Raw genomic sequence first — 23,272 nt, forward strand, 5'->3', positions numbered from 1 at the left:
TACAAGCCTGTAAAGTATGATGGCTGTCGGGCAGTCTCTCTCAATGCCACTTCAGTTGCTGACAGTAATTACCTACTACTAGGCAGAGATGCTAAAATCCAATTCACAGCTCACTGCCTTCAAGAAGATTCTTTGACACCCTTTCTTCCCCCAACCTCAGTTTATCATTATTGTTTCTGGACTCTCATCTTTACTCAACTATATCAGTTATCATATGATACCGTAATGTCTGACTGCTTCCCTCTAGCCTCTGCATGCCCTGAAGTCTGGTATCATCTTTATTATGTGCTTTGCTCATATAAGTGTAGATTTTCTTTTTCTTGTTTTGAGACGGAGTCAGTCTCACTCTGTCACCAGGCTGGAGTGCAGTGGCGCAATCTTGGCTCACTGCAACCTCCACCTCCCAGGTTCAAGCAATTCTCCTGCCTCAGCCTCCCAAGTAGCTGGGACTACAGGCGCACGCCACCACGCCCAGCTAATTTTTTTTATTTTTAGTAGAGATGGGGTTTCACCATGTTGGCCAGGATGGTCTCCATCTCTTGACCTTGTAATCCGCCTGCCTTGGCCTCCCAAAGTGCTGGGATTACAGGCGTGAGCCCCTGCACCTGGCCCCTATAAGTGTGTAGATTTATTGGGTGAATTCTTGATCCTGACTTGCGACATCTCAAGCTAACATCATTATCTCAGTCTTTTTTTTTTTTTAAAGACCAGAACTAATTAATTTTCACTTACATTTTTTGAGAGAAAACAGTTGTCATAAAACACTTTAGAAGATGGGAAATTATTGCAAAGCAGATAGATTTATCTGTTAAATGTGGGAACTGCTATTAGGAAGGCTTTAAAAAGGAGTCCCCTCAGAGATTCAAACCCATTCTGTTCACAAGGCACATGCCCTGTGTCATTCAACCCAATCTAAGCATTAGTTTTCCTCTGTAAAACAGGATTACTAACATCACCCTTGTATCATTCCTGTGATGATTAACAGGGATAATGTATTTATAGAAGTCTCAGTGACAATACTTATCTATATGGTATTTAACATCAGTAAATCTATAGAACCACACAACAACAAGAAATTAACTTGCTGTATCCTTCATTGGAAGCTTTCAGGGATATGAGAAGCTCACTCTCACTACAGATCATATACTACTTCCCACAAAGTACAGAACAACTGGTTGGCTCACCCTAGGATAAAAGCAAAGGGCTATGCGAGGAGGATTAAATGTGACCCCCATTTACCCTGTTTATCTTCAGCTGGAAAGTAAGTCTGTTAGAAACATGGAACTTGCCAAAACTCTATTATTTCCAAAAGGAAGTTAGTCAAAGGGACCGTGATGTTAAATAGGAGAGCGCTAGCATTAACAAATGTGAAAACCTCTTAAATAAAGACTAAAAAAGATATGACCACATTATCTTTTGAATGCTATAAGGAAATATGTAGCAAAGCAATCTAAAATTCCTTACGTTCTTCTGGTTTCATTTCGGTTATTTTTTGCAGCCAATTCTTCCATGTTTGGCAGTCACAAGGCTCATGTGCTTCACCAAGGCACTCCCTAAAGAAAATAAACATAGAAAAGACAATTTTAAAATATTCTTCATCAACATCAAGGCAAAAAAAAGAAAGTGTGTAGAGGCTGGGCGTGGTGGCTCATGCCTGTAATCCCAGTACTTTGGGAGGCCAAGGTGGGTGGATCACCTGAGATCAGGAGTCCGAGACCAGCCTGGCCAATATGGTGAAACCCCATTTCTATTAAAAATACAAAAAATTAGTAGGCATGGTGGCACATGCCTGTAATCCCAACTACTGAAGAGGCTGACGCAGGAGAATCGCTTGAACCTGGGAGGTGGAGGTTGCAGTGAGCTGAGATCGCACCCTTGCACTCCAGCCTGGGCAACAAGAGCGAAACTTTGTCTCAAAAAAAAAAAAAAAGTAGAAAGTATTCTTCCAATTTTAAAGTTGAAAAAACTAAGACATGGTGATTAATGAGAGATGGAGCATTTCAATGGAGGCATTGAAAATGAGATTCCAAAGCTTGATACCATTAGACCAGTTTTTTAAAAAAAATCAGTACATTCATTTACGTATTTCAAAAGTTCTAAATAGATTAATATTTATAACTTAGATTTGCAAGCCTTCAGAGCTTTAAAACATTTGATTAAATTACGTTTTATCCTCATTAATATTTTAAATTCTTGTTTTTCAAAGGTGTATTCCTGGCCATTACTGAGCAGCTTTTTAGACATGCAGAAGAACAGGCCCCATGAGATTTACAGATTAGAATCTATATTTTATCAAAATTACCAAATGAACCTTCGTCATTTTAAAGTTTGAAAAACACTGTTTTAAGTCAAATTATTGTAGTTACTTTTACCTCTGCATCTCCAGGTAACAGCTAGGGTAACTCAATTTACTTTTATTGGAATTTGGGAAATTTTGATTTAAATAATTAAAAACATCAATTTATCATTTGTAACTCTATTTTATATTCTTTCCATAGCTATTTAAGAACTCAAACACTAAAACGAGCCTAAAGCCTTGATAAACTGCCATTTTAATTCAAGATGATGCTATATTGTATAGAACAAAGGTAATTATTCCAGTCAATGATAAAATATTATTCGGAGGAGGGAACAACCCAATCTGGAAGTGATATCATCACCATCAGTGCTATTTTAAAAAGATTTCATTTACAAAGGTTAAGCTTAGGCAGGGAGGGGTGGCTCACGCCTGTAGTCCCAGCTACTTGGGAGGCTGAGGTAGGAGGATCACTTGAGTCTGGGAGGCAGAGGCTGCAGTGAGCTGAGATCATGCCACTGCAGTCCAGCCTAGGCGACAGAGCAAGACCCCATTTCGAGGAAAAAGAATAAAAAAAGGTTAAGTGTATTAAGAAGATACACCAACTGACTCATGTAGTCTTACAAACTAAGAGGTAATTAAGAATGTATTGATTATACTTCATATTTGTTAAAATGGTGATTATTAAAAAAAAAAAGAAGGTTTTGGTGTGGATGTACAAAGACCAGAACTCTTGTGCATTGCTGATAGAAATGTAAATGCTGATGCAAAGTTAAACTTAGAATTACCATAGGATTCAGCAATTTCATTCTAAGGTATGAAAGAACTGAAAGCAAGGATTCAAACTTGTACACCAACATTCATGGTATTATTCACAACAGCTAAAAGGGGGAAACAACCCAAGCGTCTATCAGCAGATGAATGGATAAACAAATTGGGGAGTATACACACACACGAACAGAAACACATGTTCACACAATACGATATTCAGCCATAAAAAGGAATAATATCTGCATACATGCTACACTATGAATGAGCTTTAAAAACATTTTGTTAAGTGAAATAAGCCAGACACAAAAGTACAGATATTCTAGAATTCCACTTATATTAAATATCTAGAATAGGCAAATTCATAGAGAAAGAAAGTAGAGTGGTTGTTACCAGCCTGGGGGAGGAGAGGATGGCGAGTAACTGCTTAATGGTCATAGAGTTTCTGTTTGGGATCATAAAAAATTTCTGAAAAAGAAAAGTGGCTATGAGACGTTATAGTTGCACTCCGAATGCAATTAATGTCACTGAATTGCATACTTAAAAATGGTTAAATGGTTAAAAAAAAAAAAATTCACCAATTGCCTTGAAAGGGTAATTTAGTTTCCTTACACTCCTGACTTGTCACCTAATCTGACACTTGGGAGCTCCTAGCAACTTAGTGGTAGCTTAACAGACATTCAAAAAATACTGGGTTGATTAAAATATGGAAGTGAGCTGGGCACAATGGCTACTCGGCAGGCTGAGGCAGAAGAATCAATGGAGCCCAGGAGTTTCAGGCTGTAGTGTGCTATTACCACTCTGTGAATAGCCACAGCACTCTAGCCTGGGCAACACAACATGACCTAATTTCTTTAAAAAAGTGGATATATAAAGTCAGGAAACAACAGATGCTGTAGAGGATGTGGAAAAATTGGAATGCTTTTACACTGCTGGTGGGAGTGTAAATTAGTTCAACCATTGTGGAAGACAGTGTGGCGATTTCTCAAGGAGCTAGAACTACAAATACCATTTGATCCAGCCATCCCATTACTGGGTATATACCCAAAGGATTATAAATCATGCTACTATAAAGACACATGCACACATGTGTTTATTGTGGCACTATTCACAATAGCAAAGACTTGGAACCAACCCAAATGTCCACCAATGATACACTGGATTAAGAAAATGTGGCACATATAGAACATGGAATACTATGCAGCCATTAAAAAGGATGAGTTCATGGCCTTTGCAGGGATGTGGATGAAGCTGGAAACCATCATTCTGAGCACACTATCACAAGAACAGAAAACCAAACACTGCATGTTCTCACTCATAAGTGGGAGTTTAACAAGGAGAACACATGGACACAGGGTGGGGAACAACACACACTGGGGCCTGTCGGGGGATGGGGGGCTATGGGAGGGATAGCATTAGGAGAAACACCTAATGTAGGTGATGGGTTGATAGGTGCAGCAAATCACCATGGCATGTGTATGCCTATGTAACAAAACTGTACATTCTGCACATGTATCCCAGAACTTAAAGGTATGAAAAAAAAAGTGGATACATTAGATTCACTTTAGTGCATACTAACATCAACTCTGCTTTCCAGAAATGTAACGGATACCTGTGATAACTGCTAATTTTAATTTGGCACACATGCTAGCAGACATTGAATTAGGAAATATGCCACAGATCAAGAACAGTTTTTCCATATGGTGCCTACAAACACAGGTGGGAATGCAGAATCAACATTTCTCATGACTCATTTAAGAAAGCTTGTTTGTCATTTGCATTTCAATAAAGCTAGAAAAATTAAAAAAAAAGAGCCCTGAAGTACAAAAAGCCCTTATATATCTGCAGTAACTAAAACAAACAAATGCAATCAATGAAATAAATTATTTCTATTAAGATTTTTTTCCCTGGAGACTTTTTCCCCCTGGAGATTAAACAGCATATTCAATATCCATTTCCTGGCAGAATCAACGCTAGTAAATACTGGTTTTGCTGTCAGAACATTTTCTGAAAACGTTCTGGAAAAAAAAAAAAAAGAAAGAAATCATGGGGGAACAAAGCCCAGTGTTTTCAAATAAACTCTGAAAAAAAAAAAGCCACTTCTTCAAAAGGCCATAATTGCTTATCAATGTGCTTGGCTCTCCACGACTGTGTTGTCCTAGACAGCAAAAGAAGGTTTTCTTTTCTAGAACCTCACAGGAGGACAAAGATTTGCTGCTTCCTTGGTTGTGAGCCCAATCAGTAGGACCACTTCAGGGTGTTATAACTGGTTGGCACAGTTTCTGCTAGTTTCCAGTGCAATACTAAAAAAGGATTTTAAAAAAAAACAAAACAAAACAGAAAACAGCAGCTTACTAATAAAAAAAGAAGCTACAGCATGGACTGTGAATTAAAGAGGCTGAGGTTGCCTTTTTTTTTTTTTTTTTTTTTTTTTGGAGTCTTGCTCTGTGGCCCAGGCTGGAGTGCAATAGCATGATCACCACTCACCACAACCTCTGCCTCCTGGGTTCAAGTGATTCTCCTGCCTCCTAAGTAGCTGCGATTACAGGTGCACACCACCATGCCCAGCTAATTTTTTGTATTTTCAGTAGAGACGGGTTTCACCATGTTGGCCAGGCTGAACTTGAATTCCTGACCTCGTGATATGCCTGCCTCGGCCTCCCAAAGTGCTGGGATTACAGGCGTGAGCCACTGCGCCTGGCCGAGGTTGCCACTTAATACTATAAAATATATTTAAAAACTAACGCATCTGGAAAAATAAACTCAGAATTCTCCAAAGTATAGTAATAACAAAGTCACTAAACATAGTAGGTAATTGACATTCTAGATGATCAACATAGGGAAGAAAGGTTATTCTGAGAAAAGTAGTGAAGATGCTAGAATGCCAACTTCCTGAAGAAAGTTTATTTTTTTCTTTTTCTTTTTGAGAGTCTTGCTCTGGCACCCAGGCTGGAGTGCAGCCGCATGATCTTGGCTCGCTGCAGCTTCCACCTCCTGAGCTCAAGCCATCCTACTGCCAGCCTCCCAAGTAGCCAGGACAAGAGGTATGCACCACCACGCCCAGCTAATTTTTGTATTTTTTGTAGAGACAGGGTTTCACTACGTTGCCCAAGTGGTCTCAAACTCCTGGGCTCAAGGGATCCGCCAATCTCAGCCCCACAAAATGCTGGGATTACAGCTGTAAGTCCCTGAGACCGGCCTACATTCCTGAAGAAAATTTTAACCAATGACTGTTGACAAGTATTCTAAAGCCCCTGGTATCTGTTGCTGAAACTGCATCTCGAAATGTCAGTAAAACAAGAGTATGGGGAGGGGAATCTCAGGACATAGCCTGCTGAATCTCAGCCAGAGACACCAATAGGGTAGGTTTATTCAGGTAAAAAAAAATCCTGGTAAAAGATTATAAAGAAAAAAATAGTTGCCTAATCTAAACTCCTCCACCTAGTTCAAATATGATTGGTTAACCTAACATCAAGTGATCAAGGAATGGCTCTCTTCTTGAAAATGTGCCAGTATGCACAACTGGTTGCATGACTATACAGTGGTTCTAACGGGCTCTGGAAAAGGAAAAAACCTTCCACTAACGTTTTAAAATTTATTACCTGATGGAAGAAATTCCTATCCAGAAGTTGGCAATTTCAATTAAATGCCATTTTAGAATGTTTTATTAATAAGCAATTCTGACTGAATTAAGTAGAAATCCCAATTTCTATGCTTCTCCCCTGTAGCTAACATTTTTTAGTACACCAGGTAATGTTCTAAATACTCCACGTGAACGGACTCATTTAATTCTCTTAACAATTCTTTGTAACTGGTACTACTTATCTTCATTTTAAATGCACAGAGAGGTTCAGTAACCTACCAAAGGCCACACAAGTAAAGAGTGGATAAGCTAAAATCTGAAGCTAAATAGTTTGGTTCTGGAAACTTGCACTCTATGTTGACTGCATTAGATAGGAAGGCTTTATTTATCACATTATTTTAGGAGAGGATATTTATCACCAAGCCACAGAGCTAGTTAGTGGCAGAGCTGTCTCACAGGCAGGTTCTGTCCATCTCCCAGATTATTATCACTCTGTTGAAATTTGATAAATTGAACCATCAAGCGGTATTTATTTATGGAGATGTGTTACTCTGCAGAGAGTATACATGATATTTAAACAAGGTCTTTTGATTGAACTACCAAATAAGTAGTATCATGTTTTTATTTCTGGGACTGTGAAGAGCTGGAAAATGTTCTGCTAGTTGGCAGGAGTCTGATACTTAAATAGCTAGATACTGCCAATCTAGAAAGATCTTTTCTTCTGTAACTAGAGCTGTTAATCTAAGGGCTTAAAACTGATTTTGTAAGAAAAGATGAGACACAATTATTAGGTCAAAAAATACAGACTGCTTCATCTATTTTGTCCACAGGACTCCTGGAGAGTCCCTTGGCCTGTGAGGTCTGTGGAGGGGGAGATGATGCATGCAACTATTGCTCTGAATAAAGGAGTAGGTATTGATCAAAATCCTTATTGTGAATGTTGGAGAAAAAAGATACCCACTTTCAAACTTTTCTGCAAACTTGACAGGTCTATATATTGTACTCTCTGATCCACTGGAAACTTAAGTGGACTAGAAACCTGATACTGTGGTTTCTCAAGTTGTACATCACTATGATTCAAAAATGTGTTCCTTTTAAAGACTTCTTTACACAGTTTCAGTAAATAAGTGCTCAACCGCTAGGTAATATAAACTTTATTATTATTTTTCTCTTTTTTTGAGATGGAGTCTCGCTCTGTTGCCTGGGCTGGAGTGCAGTGGCTTGATCTCGGTTCACTGCAACTTCCGCCTCCCGGGTTCAAGCAATTCTCCTGCCTCAGCCTCCCGAGTAGCTGGGACTACAGGAGCGTGCCACCATGCCCAGTTAATTTTTTGTATTTTTAGTAGAGACAGGGCTACACTGTGTTACCCAGGATGGTCTCGACCTCCTGATCTCGTGATCCCCCTGCCTCGGCCTCCCAAAGTGCTGGGATTACAGGCGTAAGCCACCATGCCCAGCACCATATTATTATTTAGAATATTTCCTGCCAATCAATTTCAGTGAATAAAATAGGTTTGACTGTCTATGTGTTTAGAAGACAAAATTCCAAGTAAGGTTTTCAGTTTTCAATGCACACTGGTGATTAAAAGGGACCAGAGTAAAAAGACAGGAAAGAAATGGCCACCATACCATCTTAAGTTTGGTGGCCAGGAAGCATTTCTGACAACAAATCTGTGAAGAGTTGTCTCAGAGAAGAGAGACACTTTGTGTCAGCAGAAGGCACAGAAGTTACACAGTAGCATATTTTACTTAATTAAAAAGAAAAAAAAAAAAAAACAGGGGAAAAGTCATTGGTTCAAGTCAGAACCCATCTAAGTTTTGAATATTGTCTTGAGATAATTTTGCCCAGATCACACAAATTGTAATTATAAAGGCTAGCGGGAGAAACCACGCTAGCTTCAGTTACTAAGGGCATGGAATTTGGTGCACAGCTAGAGAAGGGTATCCTGTGGTGGGAAGGGGAATGCCTATTAATACTACTTGTCTCCCAACAATGAATATATTTAGTTATATCCATGCAGGTATCTCTTGGGTATGGCTCAACTATTTCTGTCATATACAGTTCCTGAAAAGAAGAAATTATTATTGTCTTTTGTTGTGGTTTTTGTAGTCATCTTTAGAAAATTATTTCTGAGCTTTTCAAGAAGGAAAGAAGCAAAACCAGAATCATTTGCCTTTAATTTGTGAAGATCTCTCTTGCAAAGCGTCTTTTTACATGAACAGATTTTGCTTCTCATTGAAGTAAGAGATAAAGGCAACAGAAAGCATATGACAATTTCTACTTAGATTTTAAAATTATAGACAAAGCTCTTATACTATATGAATAAGGGTATAAAGCTAAGAATGCAAAAAAAAAAAAAAAAAAAAAAAAAACCAGGAACTGTAAATTAACGCCTAGAGACATGAAGTAGGCAATGCAAAAAAATCCATCCTATAACTTAATAAATACCAAAACTGAAAGGCAAAAGATTAAGTTGAAGAACCTAAATCTGAGTTTGTCCTTCACTAAAACTTATTTTTATTTCATTTAAGTCCCCTTCTTCTCTTCCTCTCTGGTGCTATGTCCAAAAAGTGATGATTCTGTTAGGTTCTCTACTACCCTAATGAACAGGAGAAAGAGTAAATAATTACCAAGTGTGACCTTAGTCCATGTGGCCATTCACAGATCCCTTGAACTGGGATAAAACTCAAAGTAGGGCCCGTGATCTTGGTATATAGTCTCCAATGCGTCTTGAGTATAACCAGCCTGATATTTTGGGGCATGAGAAAAAGTCAGCTGATGTATTTCTTCAAATGTTATTCTAGAAATTTACAGTTTATAGCATCGTCTATGTTTATAGACATATATACATAGTTTATAGAGCCTGGCCTATATTGGCAGGTTTTTCCATTAGCTTTCTTATCTTCAGTCGAACCAAACTTATTATTACTTGCAGCATACAAAGAGAATGGGGACGAACACAAGAAATTAAAAACTAAACTACACTGAAAACTGGTAAAAGCTAGATCACAGAAACCACAGTGCTTAAGAAGACACTGCCAATCAAAGTTTCTTCTTTTCCCTTCAAAACTTAACTTTTCTCTTATCTCAGCAAAAGCTAATCTTTTTATCTTTTAGACATTTTCTTAATTTATGTTTTCTTTCTTCACAGCTTCTCCAACTAATCCTCTAAATCATTCTTTTTCAACCACGATTCCTCATGTGAACCACAGAACTCAGAAAATGATTTACGGTGTACGACAATTTTTCTCAATTTTTCCCAAGGATGGTATATAATTAGTACATTTTAGATGCATAGGATGTATACAATGGGTGCTGCTTCAGGACACCAGAGTTCAATTATCTCTGGAAACCACACTGGCTCAGAAAAGAAAGCTCCTTTATTACTTTTATATACTTGTTTTACAGTAAAATAGGTTCATATTCCTCTACATACCATTAATCTGCTACCAATTCAGCTCATGTACATTAACTTTCCTTCTCATTTCAAGCCTTATCTCTCATGGTGGGTTAATGAGGTGAGTTAGGAACCAAACTACTGAATAATAAAAATGTAAAACTTTAATAGAAATTTGCCTGTTAAGTGTTTTGAAAAATCACTTGAAGGCATATAGATATAACCCACTGTTCAGTATTTTGTTGCTATTTTGCTTGCTTAGTTTGATTTAGCCATGAAAGCAGTATACAGGGTTTTCCTTTCATTAATCACCATAGCCAAGCACCTAGTATAGGGGTCAGGAAAATTTTTCTGTAAAGGGCCAGACAGTAAATATTTTGAGTTTTGTGGGCCATGCAGTCTCTGTCTCAGCTACTCAATTCTGCTGTCATAGCCCAAAAGCAGGCACAGACAACATATAAAGTGACATGAAATGGTATGGCTGTGTTCCAACAAAATGTTATGTTTAATACTAAGTGTAGACAGTAGTTTGCTGACCCCTGACTTAAGAGTCAGGGGTTAGCAGTTCAATAAATACTTTTAACTAATGATGATGGCAAAGGTAAGAAGCAGACCAGGGTAGGGACAGTTCCATAACTATACCTTCCTACTATATAGCAGTGATACAATTAGTTTCTGGTTTCTGATAAGTATAAAAGTAAAGACTAGAGTTTTATATCCACCTAAAGTATATCCATGCATTTGCGGTGATTCTGGAAATAAGCAAAAAGGAGAATAAATACTGTTGCTTTTTTTTTTTAATCATTTAATTAGAACAGTTAACTGAACCTTCAATGAATAAGTAGAGTGCTGATGGCTGACACATATATAGTCAAAAGAGTATTCAGTTACATACCCTTTCCAATACTGATTTATCATCAGTTTGTACTTATTGAGTACTACCAGGCACTAGAAACTAAACAAAACACAAAAAACAATGAGACTGCAGTCATTGATTCCTGACTAGAACTGTGCATTAGAATCACCTGGGAGATTTTTAATTTTCTTTTTTTAGAGCCCCACTCAAAAACCTACTAAATCAAAATCTTACTTGTTAGGGCCCAGGATAAAATTTTATAAAAGGGACTTTAGTAATTTTGGGAGCTCCTGGTGAAGAATCATTGCTAGAGGTTTATATTTTTAATGAAAGGTTAAACTCTAAACATTTTCTAATCTATGGTCAGCAATTTGATATTATAGTTTAGGCACATGGGCTTTAAAATCAAACAGCTGGGTTCTAATCCCATTTCTGCCAATTCCTAGCTGTATAACCCTGGGGAACTTCTCTGTGCCTGAGTTTCCTCATCTGTAAAATGGGCATAACATCAACTCAACTCAGCATTGTTGGGAAAATTCAATATGTAAAAAATAGCTGGTGTAGCGCTTGGCACACACTAAGCACACAACAAATATGAACTATTACTACTTATTACACATTTCTTAAATTAAGAATACTATCAAGTATACTACAATTTAACGGCCTGACTCAAGGTGCAAAGTCTCTTTAATAACTATTGGAAAGAAAGGTGATTAGACTGATTCCAACTTATCTTATACTAACCAGCAGAAGAGGTGTCCTTTTCCACAATCAACAGCAGGCGCTCTCAGCAATGGAAAGCTGAGTGTATCAGATCCAGATGTATTTGACCCTTGTTTTGTTAGTCTTACTGCTCTGTCACAGCCTGGAGTAGGACACCATTTAATGGCAGGATTATTTTCAACAAAGGCCTGTTTAAACAGCAATAACAAAACACAAAAGAAAATATTTTAATGCTAAATTCTAATACAGAGTGTACCTCTATGGTCATTTACTATAAAGCAAAGAAAGAAAAAGAGTGAAATAAAATGCATGGAGTTGTCAGTCTCAAGAAATTTAAACAGTACTGGAAAGTACTAAAAAAATTATTAAAGGGAAAGTGGCAATTAACTTAGTAACAAAACTATTTTTAAAATTTATGTTTTCTTTAGTCTAAAAACTATGTAAATGATGATAAAGTAAAAATGTAATTGTTCGCACAGAAAATATGTAATTTTAAAATGTTTTCTCATACAATGTGTCACTTTCCTGATGAATATAATTATTAAGTAGAAACATGCATGTAGCTGTATTAGAAGAGTAAATTTCTAAATGGTACCCAAATAATACATAATAATCAATACTATGATACTTTCTATGTTAAAGAAGAGGGGGCTGGGCACGATGGCTCACACCTATAATCCCAGCACTTTGGGAGGCCGAGGCAGGCAGATCACCTGAGGTCAGGAGTTGGAGAACAGCTTGGCCAACATGGAGAAACCCCATCTCTACCAAAAATACAAAAATTACCCGGGAATAGTGGTAGGCATCTGTAATCCCAGCTACTCACAAGGCTGAGGCATGAGAATCGCTTGAACCTTGAAGGCAGAGGTTGCAGTGAGCTGAGACCACACCACTGCACTCCAGCCTGGGAGACAGAGTGAGACTCTGTCTCCAAGAAAAAAAAAAGTAGGACTTGTCTTTTAAAAGTTCACATATTAGACTCAGTAAAATCTGCATAAAGCAGTTAAAATGTAACTTTTAAATCTCACACACACAAAAGAAAGTAACTCACTTATAACTTCTCACACACACAAAAGAAACTCACTCACTTATAGGTAACCTACACTTATAACTTCTGAAAAAAAAAGACAAAGAAAGATGAAATAAACATTATAATTCATTAAATAAACCTATTACTTGGAATAAAAATAATAAAACTTCCAAGTTGAGAATCTTTATTTCCAAATATTTTAAGAGCATGAAAGATAATGTCTTTTAAAAAACTTAAAGTAGGTAAAATCTAATTTGAACATTATGATCAATCAGTTACTAAAGTGCAACAGGCAAATTAATAAAAAGTTCTGATAAATAGTTTTATTTTAAATTTTGTAAATTACTAGTACTTTAGCCTTTCCCCTTTCCTTTTATTATTATGAAATAATGCTTTAGCTTCAAACTTTGTCACCATTCCTTTATGCAACTTTTCTGATAAAGTATTTCTAACAAAAGACCCATTATTTTGTTTTCAAAAATAAAACAAAAAGAAAAAATAATGTTATAAAGGTTTAATAAAATCAAAATTACAGAAATTGGACAGATAATTGGTAGCATACCTTACCTTAATATCAAACTGTAGGTATCGTTTGTCCATCTCCTTTGAAACTACACTTTCTATGATATCCACAGGCACAAGTTGGAAGCAATCATATGCAGGGCAAAAAATGTTGTGAGCTTCACCTTCTTGAATTTTCAGATTCAAAAACCTATTAAAATGATCAATGGACAGCAAAGGAGCAAGGATATTACATTGCACGTACATTCTAAGAATTTTCCTTTTTCTTCCTTTTTTTTTTTTTTTTTTAGAGACAGGGTCTCATTACATCACCCAGGTTGGAATGCAGTGGCACGATCACAGATCACTGTAGCCTCATACTCTTGGGCTGAAGCAATCCTCCCACCTCAGTCTTCTGAGTAACTAGGCCTCCAGGTGCATGCTGCTATGCTGGGCTAATTTTTAAATTTTTGGTAGCGATGGGTCTTGCTATGTTGTCCAGACTGGTCTCGAACCCCTGGTCTCAAGCGATTCTCCTGCCTTAGCCTCCTAAAGCTCTGGGATTATACGCATGAACCACTGTGCCTGGCCAATTTTTCTTTATGCTGAATTTTTTGTCAGAGTATAATTAAAATAATACCAACAAGTGTGAAACAGCAACTGTAATGCATATTATCTGTTAAGCCATTCGTTTTATATATCAATATATACACATACACATAAACATACACTCGTATGTTTTATGTTTCTATTTTGCTTTATTCCCTCTAAAAATCTGAAACAATCTGAAAAAATACTTTTATTTAAAATTAAAAATTCAGAAATGAGTGGCTCAGAAAGGTCATATTCAATTCTCAATATGCTATAGCTTTAAAGAAAAGGAGGCAATGGTATAGAAATGAGCCATAGGTAATTCAAGAATATTTTGGGGTGGCATTAAAATATAGCATAGATTTTTAAGAATAGGTTTATAGGTTTTCTCTTTATATTTCATTTAGACGAATATTAAAATAAGTTTTATGTCCTACTTAGGTATACTTGAGTAGTGAGGGAAAAAATGCCCTGTAAACAAAGAAGCAGGAATCCAGCCCAAGGTTAGATTAAAAGCAGGGTTCTTTTTTTCTTTCTTTTACTTTCTTTCTTTCTTTTTTTTTAAAGGTGGGGTCTCTCTCTTTGCCCAGGTTGGTCTCAAACTCCTGGGCTTAAGTGATCCTCACACCTCAGCCTCCTGAGTGAGTAGCTGGGATTACACGCATGTACTACCATGTCCAGCTAAAAGCAGTGTTTTGAGTTAGAAAATTCCAGGTCTGTCACCAACAAGGCATATGATCTTAAGCAATTTATTTAACTGCTCTAAGCCTCTGTTTCACCATACATAAAGTGGAGATAATAATGTGAACTTTCCAGGGTTGTTATACAGATTATATATGTGAAAAATCTACATGGTGCATGACATAGAGTAAGAATTCATAAATTTTAGTAAGGATTATTATTTGTTTTGTTTTTTTTTAGACGGAGTTTCACTCTTGTTGCCCAGGCTGGAGTGCAGTGGTGCAATCTCCGGCTCACCGCAACCTCCGCCTCCTGGATTCAAGCAATTCTCCTGCCTCAGCCTCCCAAGTAGCTGGGATTGTAGGCATGTGCCACCACACCCAGCTAATTTTGTATTTTTAGTAGAGACAGGGTTTCTCCATGTTGGTCAGGGTGGTCTTGAACTCCCAACCTCAGGTGATCTGCCCGCCTCGGCCTCCCAAAGGGATTAATACTGCCCTTAGAAAAGCAAGAAACAAACTTTTGAAGTACAGATTATTGCATATTGAATTTAACACTTAATCTAGAGAAAATAAATGGAAAACCAGGAAATTAAATCACAACTGCTTAGTCCTCACCATCAACATTTTATTTCACTAACTATAGTATCTTTTTTCTTTAGTTCTCTCATTCTCTTAATTCCACTGCACTTAACAACAACAACAATAACAACAACAACAACAACAACAAAAACCTTATTGAGACCTTGGCAGGCCCATTCCCTTTGCTCCATCTTCTCTTTCATATCCTCGTCTGGGCAATTCATAGAAAAGAGAGTCCCCAACAGGCAGTTCTCTCACTCCAAGTGCTCTCTACCACACCTCAAACCTAGCAGTATCTTTAGCGTTCTTTCCTCTTCATCCCACTTACTTCTGTGAGAGAGCTTTCTCTTTTACTCCCAAGCTAATCCTCAAATCCTCTGGCCAGCTCTGGGACTTGCACTATCCAATAACCTATCCTTTCTGTCTTTTACTTTCTAATGTCTCTTACCTTGGGCACAATAAACATGCTCAAGTTTTTCCCATTTTAAAGACCCTTACTAACCACATGACTCTCTTTTGTTTCATTTTCTTTTTCTTTCACATCAAAGTTTCTTGACAAAAGAGTTTATGATGATCTGTTATTCCTTCCTGAAGCCCATGTCATTCACTTCTCAATCCGCAGCATCTGGCTGCTATCACCTCTTCACCGGGCCACAATGATTACCCATTAGCCTAATTTATTAAAGAATTCACAGTTTTTATCTTCCTTGATTTCTCTAGAGCATGAGACACTGCGAACATTTCCTTCTTTCAAATTCTCTTTGGCTTCCAGGATTTTTTTTTTTTTTTCCCTTGGCATTCTTCCTACCTCTGGTAGATCCTTATCCATTTTTTCACAAGCAGTGTTTTCAATCCTGTGCTAAGGAGTGATATATAAGGTATATTGTGGCCTGCTACGGTGGCTCACGCCTGTAATCCCAGCACTTTGGGAGGCCAAGGTAGGCAGATCACAAGGTCAGGGGTTCGAGACCACCCTGATCAACATGGTGAAACCCTGTCTCTTCTAAAAATACAAAAATTAGCTGGGCGTGGTGCCAAGCGTCTGTAATCCCAGCTACTCAGGAGGCTGAGGCAGGAGACCCACTTGAATCCGGGAGGCAGAGGTTGCAGTGAGCTGAGATGGTGCCACTGCACTCCTGCCTGGGTGACAGAGCGAGACTCCATTTCAAAAAAAAAAAAGAAGTCTTAAGACTAAAAGTGGAGAACTGTTAACTGTAGAGTTCTTTTTTCACATAACAAGATTCTCTTCTTTTTAGCTATGAATAGATTCCCTGGGAAGTTGGATAGTCTCTTGTCAAAGTTCACAGTTTGCTTAGACATAGTTACTACATGATGATGTTTTGAATTTTACATATTTTAAATATATCAGAGAAGATTTCATCATCTCTGGGGAATTAAATTACAGAACTGAGAAGACCTCATTGAAGACAGGATCAGTTCTGTTGGCCATGTTATTATTTCTCATCAAGACACAATTCAATAAAAATGTATGAGCAGAACATGGAGTTGATGAGTGTCAGTAAAAGAGATAAATGTGGGGCAAACTTTACCTATATTTTTATCTTGCAGGTAAGATACACAGATGATATCATAGGTAGGTTCTCTCTGCTTATTACAATGCTTAGGAATATGATAACAATACTTATTGAGCGATTACTACATGCAAGATCCTGTTTTAAGCACTTTACATATATTAAGAAATTAAAAAAACTGACGATAATCCTATGAAGTACATACTGTCATCACCACTTTATAGATTAGGAAACTGAGGAACAGGCAGGCTACCACTTACCTAAATCAATAACTAATAAATAGCAGAGTTGGAATTCACAACCCAGTGGCCTATTGTATCTAGAACCTGAGCTCTTATATTCTCAATATTAGCAAAGAAATTCTGTTCTGGCTAGAAAATAATAATTTCTATCTAATCTGTTGATTGATCGATCAATCAATTGATAGGATCTTCTTCTGTTACCCAGGCTGGAGTGCAGTGGTGTGGTCATAGCTCACTGTAGTCTTGAACTCCTGGGCTCAAGTGATCCTTCTGCCTCAGCTGCCCAAGTAGCTAGGACTACAGACATGCGCCACTATGCCTGGCTATTCCCTTTTATTTCAGCCCTTGGCATCAATACTTTAAAGCAGGGGTGTCCAATGTTTTGGCTTTTCTGGGCCATACTGGAAGAAGAACTGTCTTGGGCTACACAAAAAATATACTAACAATAATGACAGCTGATGAGCTTAAAACAAAAACAGCAAAACAAACAAACAAACCAACAAAAAACACAAAAAAACCTCATAATGTTTTAAGGAAGTTTATGAATTTGTGTTGGGCCACATTCAAAGCTGTCCTGGGCCACATGCAGCCTGTGGGCCACAGTTGGACAAGCCTGCACTAAAGCATCTAGCTGTACTAATAAAAAGGTTGGGAAGAGTAAGATAGATTGAGGGACTTTCAAACTATCTGAGGACCTATAAAAACGCTTCCTTGGTTTTAGATAGGAGTTTCTTTTCCTATGTGCCTATTTAAAAAAACTGTGATAATTTAAAAATGATTTCATCAACATATGAATCACCCAACATGGACCTTCTTTTATTGGTGCTTGATTTGACAAACTTGGAAGGGATGGAAAGGAGAATCCTAGGTAGGCTAGAAGGTACTAATGAAATCAATAAATAGATCTTTGAAATTTAAATCTTACCATACATTTCTTATGGCTAGTTTGTGATGAGTTTGGGAGATAGTTTCCGTGATACAAATCAGGTGAGGAAGGTCAATGAAGCTCAAAAAAAAAAAAATTTCAAGAAAATCCCTAGGGGACTCAATTTTCATATACATACCAAGACCAACAGCTAACTTGGTAGAGCTCAGGTAATACTTCCTAATTCAGTACAGTTAACAACTAAGATAAATAAAATTTTACCTGGGAAGTATTTTCTGCCTCCACAACTGGGTTAAGGATAGCTTTGGATTGTGAGCTCTGACCTTTGTCAATTAGTTTACCTGTAACAGGTGTACTGATCTGATCCTATTTAAGTAGACTCTGAGTAGAATCTAGTCTATGTCTTAAAAGGAACAACCAGATATTCTGACTTAAAAAGCAGTAGTTTTTCCCCCCTCCAAATGAAATCTTACCTCTGACTCCAATTTGGAAAACAGATAAAGAAATGTACTCAAAATCAAACCAGACACGTTGGGGGACTGAGGTGAGTGGATCACTTGAGGTCAGGAGTTCGAGACCAACTTGACCAACATGGCAAAACCCCATCTCTACTAAAAATACAAATATTAGCAGGGTGTGGTGGTAGGCACCTATAGTCCCAGCTCCCTGGGAAGGCAGAGGCGTGAGAATCATTTGAACACGGGAAGGAAGATGCTGCAGTGAGCCAAGATCATGCCACTGCACTTCAGCCTGGGTGACAGAGTGAGACCCTGTCTCAGAAAAGAAAAAAAAAAAATCAGAATGACAGCTCAGTGGTTGCCTACAAATGGGGGTGATAAAAGGAAGGCAGAAAGAGAAAAGTAGCAGGGATTCAAGGGGAAATGAGGAATTGGGAATGATAGATTCTAGGGGTTGTAGTGATGGTTTCAAGGTTGTATAGAAATATCAAAGCTTATCAAATTATTTATTTTAAATGTGTGGCTTTATGTATGTCAACTGTACCTCAACAAAGCTGTTTAAAAAGAAGAACTCAGAAAATCTGCTCAGGTTCTTGTCTCTCACCCACATAGTACTCCCTAGTTCCCTCTATTTGCTAACTAATATTCCACAAAAAAAAAAAAAAAAAAAAGTTAAAAACTTCTGATTTCTAAGATTTTTTTTAATACCAACGATATACCTCACTTAGGTCATCGAACAACACTTTGTCTCCAGAGATAACATGATATTACAGTGCTCAGTATAGCAATCTTTGTTTAGAAACTTCTCTCGAAAAGCGCAACATGAGAGCTAAGTCAACGGATGGTGAAAAAATACAAATCTTGAAAGGTAATGGGAAGGGTAAACAGAGACAAACACAAGAAGCAAAACAAATTTTCTACCAGTAAAATATACCCAACTATGTCTAGCTGAAACATTTAACTTTGCATTCACTAAAAAGGAATCTTAAACATCCATATTCTTACAGATTTTCAAGGCAATTTGATTGTCACAAAAAATTGAGACAGCACAAAAACAAAAGCTTAAGATTCCTGGGATATAAGACAAACTGATTCTTGCCTGAAATTTACATTAGATGTAATATAAATTAAAATACTAAGAAAAATTATTTGTATAACTGCTTTGTTTCTAAAGGTACCTTACATTAAGCTAAATAGCATTAATTAAAATAGCTGGGGAAGATGTAAAAATAAAAACAAAAATATTTTTCCTTCCTAGTAAAGTCTAAATTCATTTCTGTGTAACTCAGAAGTCAATATAAGCAATTTGTATAATTAAATACTGAAAGTAAACAATTTTATTAACAAATCAGAGTGCTATCATGCAGTAAGAAATGCTAAGGTGCTCATATACTCACGACTCCCAACATCCTCTACAAAAGTCATGTCCACAGGGCATATCCACGGGGTCTTCAAATACAGAGATACTGCACATACAAATGTCACACTGGAGATGAAGAAGAACAATGATTTAAACAGAACTATACTTTTGAAAGAGAACAATACATTCATTTTGTTCACTTTTTTAAAAGGCAAAAATACTAGTACAGTAAATAAAAGTTTTTGGAAGTTACCTTTTTCAAAGTTTTAAGGACAGTTAGTGTGCCCTTCAGTAACAAATACTATGACTACCTCACTATAAACAACAGTGGGATTTAAATGTTTTAATGCAGAAATCAAACCCTTAAATTCCAAATTTATGTATTAATCAGCAACTGTGCATTTGGAAAAGGAAGTACAAGAAATAAATCATTCGGGTCAACATCAAATTGCATGTTGCAAAAAACCATTTCAGTATCATGCCCTTCACATTACACTTACCCTTCAAAATCTATAAAAACAGAGTAACTTTGTATTTTTAATGCAGCAACTCAAGATATCCAGACTTTCCAGGGAGAGAACCCTGTTATAAAACTAAGTATTAGGCCGGGCGTGGTGACTCACACCTGTAATCCCAGCACTTTGGGAGGCAGAGCTGGGCAGATCACTTGAGGTCGGGACAGCCTGACCAACATGGTGAAACCCTGTCTCTATTAAAAATACAAAAATTAGCTGGGTGTGGTGGCACGTGCCTGTAATCCCAGCTACTCAGGAGGCTGAGGCAGGAGAATCACTTGAACCCGAGAGGCACAGGTTGCAGGGAGCCGAGATCGTGCCATTACACCCCAGCCTGGGCAATAAGAGTAAAACTTCATCTCAAAAAAACCCCAAAAAACAACAAAACTCCACCTATGTATTACAACTATGCCATTTTAACAGCCAAAGCTGCAATCACTTTTTCACCTACCTAATACCTTCTAAACAATAGCTCTCTAGAAGCAAAATTTATCATGTTACATACACAAATTACAGGATTCTGTTTTTCAAAAAGGCACAGATAAAATGAGAAGCACTTTCATATTTATCACATATTTCGAGTGGCTGAGTCATTCAAGAAATATTAAAATCTCCTATAACAGCACACCAATGATATGCCAATTAAAAATGCTGACAATGGCTGTACTGTTTTGTAAAATAATGGAACACTTATTTTGGAAATGCATCTAGATAACAAACTACAGAAGCTTTACTGAAACAAATACATAACTATCAATATATTGTAAATGCTTAAAAATTAGCTTTCAAGAAATTATAAAAAATGTTTTTGTATTTTTGGTTTACAGTGCCTATCACAAACTTAACTTTTTATATTTCAATATATTGTATACATGTGTGTGCGTATTTTGAGATGTGGTCTTGCTATGTTGCCCAGGCTGGTCTCGAACTCTTGAGCTCAGGCAATCCACCCACCTCGGCCTTCCAAAGTGCTAGGATTACAGGCATGAGCCACCAGGCCTGGCCTGTATTTAAATCTTCAAGCAATTGAAGTTTTAAGGGAAAATAAAATAGATGGTTTCCCTAAACTGTTTTAAGTTCTCTGTTTGGAAATGAGGAAAGAAACCCTTTTTTTTTTTTTTTTCAATCTATAATTCAGAGATCACAAAAATAGTCTGTAATAACAAATATTTACTGAAGCATGGAAATAACTGAACCTTTCAAGAAAGGGACAGGATTCAATTACAAGAACACAACCAGACACTCCACGGAACAATATTAAATCATTTGAATGTTAAAAGACTAAAAACAAAGCTATGAGAAGTACAGTGAATACCAAACCATACCAAACTAGTGTCTAAGTCCCCAGGAGATAAGCTGATTTCATCTGGGGAGGTGACAGAAGAGCGTGTAGTCCTTGGAGTTCTTGGAGATGGGAGCGTGTCCCAGGCATTATACCCACTTGGTGGTGGAGTTGGCATTTGAACACCTGATCGTTGGCAGCAGTTCTCCGGGTTGGACATCCAAGCTTCAAGTAATTTCTCCCTGTCCCAGTCTTAAAGAAAAATGGAATGGATAGCTCTCAAAAAAGAAAATACGGTAATGTTTTAAAAGCTATATAATAAAAAATCGGAATGAATTACAAATTTTGGTCATCTAAAGAAAAAAGTATTTATATAAACGTAGTAACTGCAAATGAATGTCTAGGTATGTTCATGTTATTAGCATTTTTACACAAAATTTAAGCTTTCATAATTCATCATGGCTTACAACTATGTCAAGATCTAGCAGTATGGTCAAAATTTCCAGTACTTTCTACTAACAATCAAAACAGGTCACTCACATATCACTCTTGGAATTCACTACATTTTCGCTGGCATAGGTTTAATTTAGCTTCTTTACTCTTCCAAATTTTTTATATATATATATATATATATATATATATAATTTTTTAACTGTCCTCACTGGCATCAGGTTATAAAATGATTACATAGTTCACTATAGATATATCAAAATGCCAATAGCAGGTCCTAAAAACCATTTAATAAATAGCATGAAAGCAGAAGAAACTTCTGAAGACATCAGAGTTATAAAAAAAGTTTTAGTGAATTTGGTATAAATTCTATATTAAGTGATCTTGAACCTGGCTTAACTAAAAAATATTATCTTCCTACTGTGAACATTTTAAAAATTGCCAAGTAAAACATATTATAATGTCTAGAGCCATAAAAACCTAACCTTTTAAAAACAACAAACTAATACATTTGATTACTTTGCTAGGTGTTTTACATAATTTCATTTATTCCTCCCAGCAAACTTTTCAATTATTATTTAGGTGAAGAAATCAAGACTGAAGGAAGTTACATAACTTGTCCAAGCTCACAAAGAGATTTGAAACCAATTTCTGTGATTCCAAAGCCTGTGTTCGTCCCGTGATCACACACTATTTCTGAGAAGACTAAAGGGTAAATTATTCACTGTAGGCACATTCCACAAAATTTTATAGCTTAAACACAAATAACTGGAAATTTTCTACATTTTTTTTAACCATATTAAGCCAATGGATTTGGCAGTTTAACAGGATAAATATGACTTTGACATGTAATGAAAACAGGGGTGTATTTCCAGCTAAGGAAAATAAACAAGTACATATATAAATACAGATGCTCCTTGACTTACGATGGGGTTAAGTCCTGATAAACCCACTGTAAACTGAAAATATAAGTTGAAAATGTGTGGTTGACTAGGAGCTACAGCTCACTACAGTGGCCCAGCATCTCAAGAGTAGTATGGTTTCTACTGAATGCATATTGAGTTAGCACTATTATAAGTCAAAAAATCATAAGTCAAACCATCTTAAGTCAGGGACTATCTGTATATACAGAGTTTTTCTGGTGATTATTTTACATAAATAGAATATCATATAAACTTTATCTCCTTTTCCCATTTAATCAACCTGAAAATCTCTCCAATTAAACTAGTTTAACATTATTTCCTTCTTTTTAATGACTACATATTAATCCACTGTGTTTCACTGTGTGAAACAATTTGTGTATCATAATTTAGTCAAATATCCCCCTACTTTGTTTACAGTTATTTTTTTGCCACAACAATGAGGCTGCAATCTACATCAGTGCAGTTAAAAGTATATATTCATGTTTATATTGGTATTTCATTGGTATAAATTCCCTGGAATGAGACTAATGAGTCTAAGGCCCATCGTGTTTTTAAAAGAAAATACTAGATGGCTTTCCAAAAAGGTTATAACAATTTTTTTTTTTTTTTTTTTTTT

General features: G+C 36.7%; 2 protein-coding genes across 2 annotated transcripts in view; one reads left to right on the top strand and one right to left on the bottom strand.

Annotated features, from left to right (window-relative positions):
* The window catches only part of ANKIB1 (ankyrin repeat and IBR domain containing 1), a 48,328-nt gene extending 26,790 nt beyond the window's left edge, over positions 1-21,538 (bottom strand). Inside the window, exons 1-6 of the mRNA XM_011998285.1 lie at positions 21,327-21,538; positions 19,524-19,612; positions 16,559-16,628; positions 13,222-13,366; positions 11,646-11,812; positions 1,465-1,553 (exon numbers count right to left, since the gene is read on the bottom strand). Coding sequence (XP_011853675.1) covers positions 1,465-1,553; positions 11,646-11,812; positions 13,222-13,254 — 289 coding nt within the window. The 5' untranslated portion in view covers positions 13,255-13,366; positions 16,559-16,628; positions 19,524-19,612; positions 21,327-21,538. The remainder of the gene's footprint in view (positions 1-1,464; positions 1,554-11,645; positions 11,813-13,221; positions 13,367-16,558; positions 16,629-19,523; positions 19,613-21,326) is intronic.
* Positions 21,413-23,272, top strand: part of LOC105552582 (polymerase delta-interacting protein 3-like) — a 13,677-nt gene continuing 11,817 nt past the window's right edge. The window contains exon 1 of the mRNA XM_011998290.1: positions 21,413-21,514. Coding sequence (XP_011853680.1) covers positions 21,413-21,514 — 102 coding nt within the window. The remainder of the gene's footprint in view (positions 21,515-23,272) is intronic.

This window comes from Mandrillus leucophaeus, unplaced genomic scaffold (genome assembly GCF_000951045.1).
Source record: "Mandrillus leucophaeus isolate KB7577 unplaced genomic scaffold, Mleu.le_1.0 Scaffold565, whole genome shotgun sequence".
NCBI lineage: Eukaryota > Metazoa > Chordata > Mammalia > Primates > Cercopithecidae > Mandrillus > Mandrillus leucophaeus.